The sequence below is a fragment of the Sinocyclocheilus anshuiensis genome, unplaced genomic scaffold (assembly GCF_001515605.1).
Source record: "Sinocyclocheilus anshuiensis isolate Anshui unplaced genomic scaffold, SAMN03320099.WGS_v1.1 scaffold3481, whole genome shotgun sequence".
In the NCBI taxonomy this organism is placed as follows: Eukaryota; Metazoa; Chordata; class Actinopteri; order Cypriniformes; family Cyprinidae; genus Sinocyclocheilus; species Sinocyclocheilus anshuiensis.
Genome location: NW_015555708.1, coordinates 18,983 through 21,313, shown reverse-complemented (window position 1 = coordinate 21,313; position 2,331 = coordinate 18,983). Strand labels below are relative to the sequence as shown.

The following is a 2,331-nucleotide window of genomic DNA, read 5'->3' as shown; positions in this document are numbered from 1 at the left end:
TCTGGACTTTTGGTAGTACCTAGGATAGCAAAGTCCATTAAAGGAGGTAGAGCTTTTTCGCATTTGTCTCCCAAACTCTGGAATAGCCTTCCTGATAACGTTTGGGGTTCAGACACACTCTCCCTGTTTAAATCATGATTAAAGACACATCTCTTTGGCCAAGCATTCAAATAATGCATCTCATAATCTTTTACTGCAGTTATATCTGATCAAATGCACATTATTATTCTTTAGTTTGGGTTAAACAAATCAATTTTGCTTGGTTGGAACAGCAGCTACGCTAATTATGTTTCTATTTGTTTCTCTGTTTTTTGCCACGGGATTGACATCCCGTGGTAACTAGGATTTACACAAGCTTCAGTCTGGATCCAGAACACCTGAGAAGAGATGATGCCAACCCCTCAGAGGACCTCAGATGATGCCAACCCTGAAACAACATACAGAACTACCACATTTTGCTATAAGTTTGATTGCATCATATAATAATTGCTGTTAATAGTGTTCATCGTCTGTTTTATTACGTCTTAAATTGATTTTTCCGTACTGCTGGTTCGTCTGGTCAGAGGAGAACTGGCCCCCCGACTGAGCCTGGTTTCTCCCAAGGTTTTTTCTCCATTCTGTCACCGATGGAGTTTTGGTTCCTTGCCGCTGTCGCCTCTGGCTTGCTTAGTTGGGGACACTTCATTTCCAGCGATACCGTTGACTTGATTGCAAAGATACTATTTAAACTGAGCTGGATGTTGACATCACTGAATTCAATGATGAACTGTCTTTAACTGAAAAATTAGTGTTTACTATTGTCATTTTGCATTATTGACACACTATTTTCCTAATTAATGCTGCTCAGTTGCTTTGACACAATCTGTATTGTTAAAAGCGCTATATAAATAAAGGTGACTTGACTTGACTTGACACACAAAGACTGATGCATTCTGGGATCATCTGTGGAGGACACGTGATGCTGCCACAACTAACTCACCTATCTCTCAAACTAGGAATCTGGCAGGATCTCAACACAGATGAACTCTGAAGTCTGAAGCTAAAAAAAATTTCTATGAAATCTGTCGACTCAAATCTTCTGCAGACGGTAAATAGGGGGAAATCGTGTAGTATATTCCAGCCTCGAGTGGTTATGTTTCTTCTGGTGTTTATTTGCTGCTGTAACTTGTAGTAAAGAGGAAGAGATGGTCGGTTCACATGAGGCTACAGTAATATGTTAATGTTTGAATCACTTATTGTGATTATTGGATGGCAGGAGAAAAAAATGATGTTTAGTGAAGTTTTGTTCACACATCACCTGAAATCCGATCTTAGCATTTATGAATCAAATATGAGTCCTCTGAACTCTACAGCTGCCCTACAGTCACTGTGAATGGATATGAATGACTGTCTTCATTAAGCCTCGAAGGACTGAGTTGCTCCATACAGCAGAATTATGCTGACTCAATGCCAGAGGACGACGAGCTCCTCCAGATGAGTCTGTCTTCTCTACCTAAACATCCTATTGAGGTTTTCCTCCAGCTGCTCACTGGCGGTTAAAAGACATGCAGGCATGTTTCATCAGGGGTTTAAAGATTCAAGACACTGACACACACACAGACAAAATCACGAGTGACTGAAAATGTTCCCTTTGTAGACGACTCAGCAGGGTTTGACCAGAGTGTAGTGTCGTCTCACCGGGGTTGTGAGCGTGCTCCTGCTGTGGGAGCTGCAGTGAGATCTGCAGGAGATCAGGAGACAGGAGAGACGCCGGCTTACGGCTCCCACTCAACCAGCGGCTCATGTGAAGATCTGTGGTGTCAGACGGACCCTGAACCAGAGGAACCAGGTGATCCTTCTGCCCCTCGCACAGACCTGCACACACACATGCAGTGAAACATTAATAACCTGCATTATTTCCCTTTTGAATCACAACAAACATTCAGATCTGTTACAAGGTTAAAGGTCACATGATTTTCTGACTGAATCACAAACTTATTATTCAGCTTGACGAGATCATTGATTTTCTCAGATACGCTGAATATAAATGCAAGATTTTCTATTTTAACCACTGAGTTTAACCACATTTAAAGGGGTCCTATTATGCTCTATTACAAAGTCTGGGCCAGTGTGTGCTGTGACTGGATAGCTGGGCCGGTGTGTGCTGTGATTGGTTAGCTGGGTCGGTGTGTGTTGTGATTGGTTAGCTGGGCCGGTGTGTGTTGTGATTGGTTAGCTGGGTCGGTGTGTGTCGTGATCGGTTAGCTGGGCCAGTGTATGTCGTGATCGGTTAGCTGGGCCAGTGTGAGTTGTGATTGGTTAGCTGGGCCAATGAGTGTTGTGATTGGTTAG

The 2,331-nt window shown here is 42.9% G+C and overlaps 1 protein-coding gene across 1 annotated transcript in view; it reads right to left on the bottom strand.

Moving 5' to 3' along the window:
* The window catches only part of LOC107671824 (vacuolar protein sorting-associated protein 13B-like), a gene marked incomplete at its 5' end in the record, with an annotated part of 115,965 nt that overhangs the window by 96,296 nt on the left and 17,338 nt on the right, over nucleotides 1-2,331 (bottom strand). The window contains one exon of the mRNA XM_016464809.1: nucleotides 1,678-1,854. Coding sequence (XP_016320295.1) covers nucleotides 1,678-1,854 — 177 coding nt within the window. The remainder of the gene's footprint in view (nucleotides 1-1,677; nucleotides 1,855-2,331) is intronic.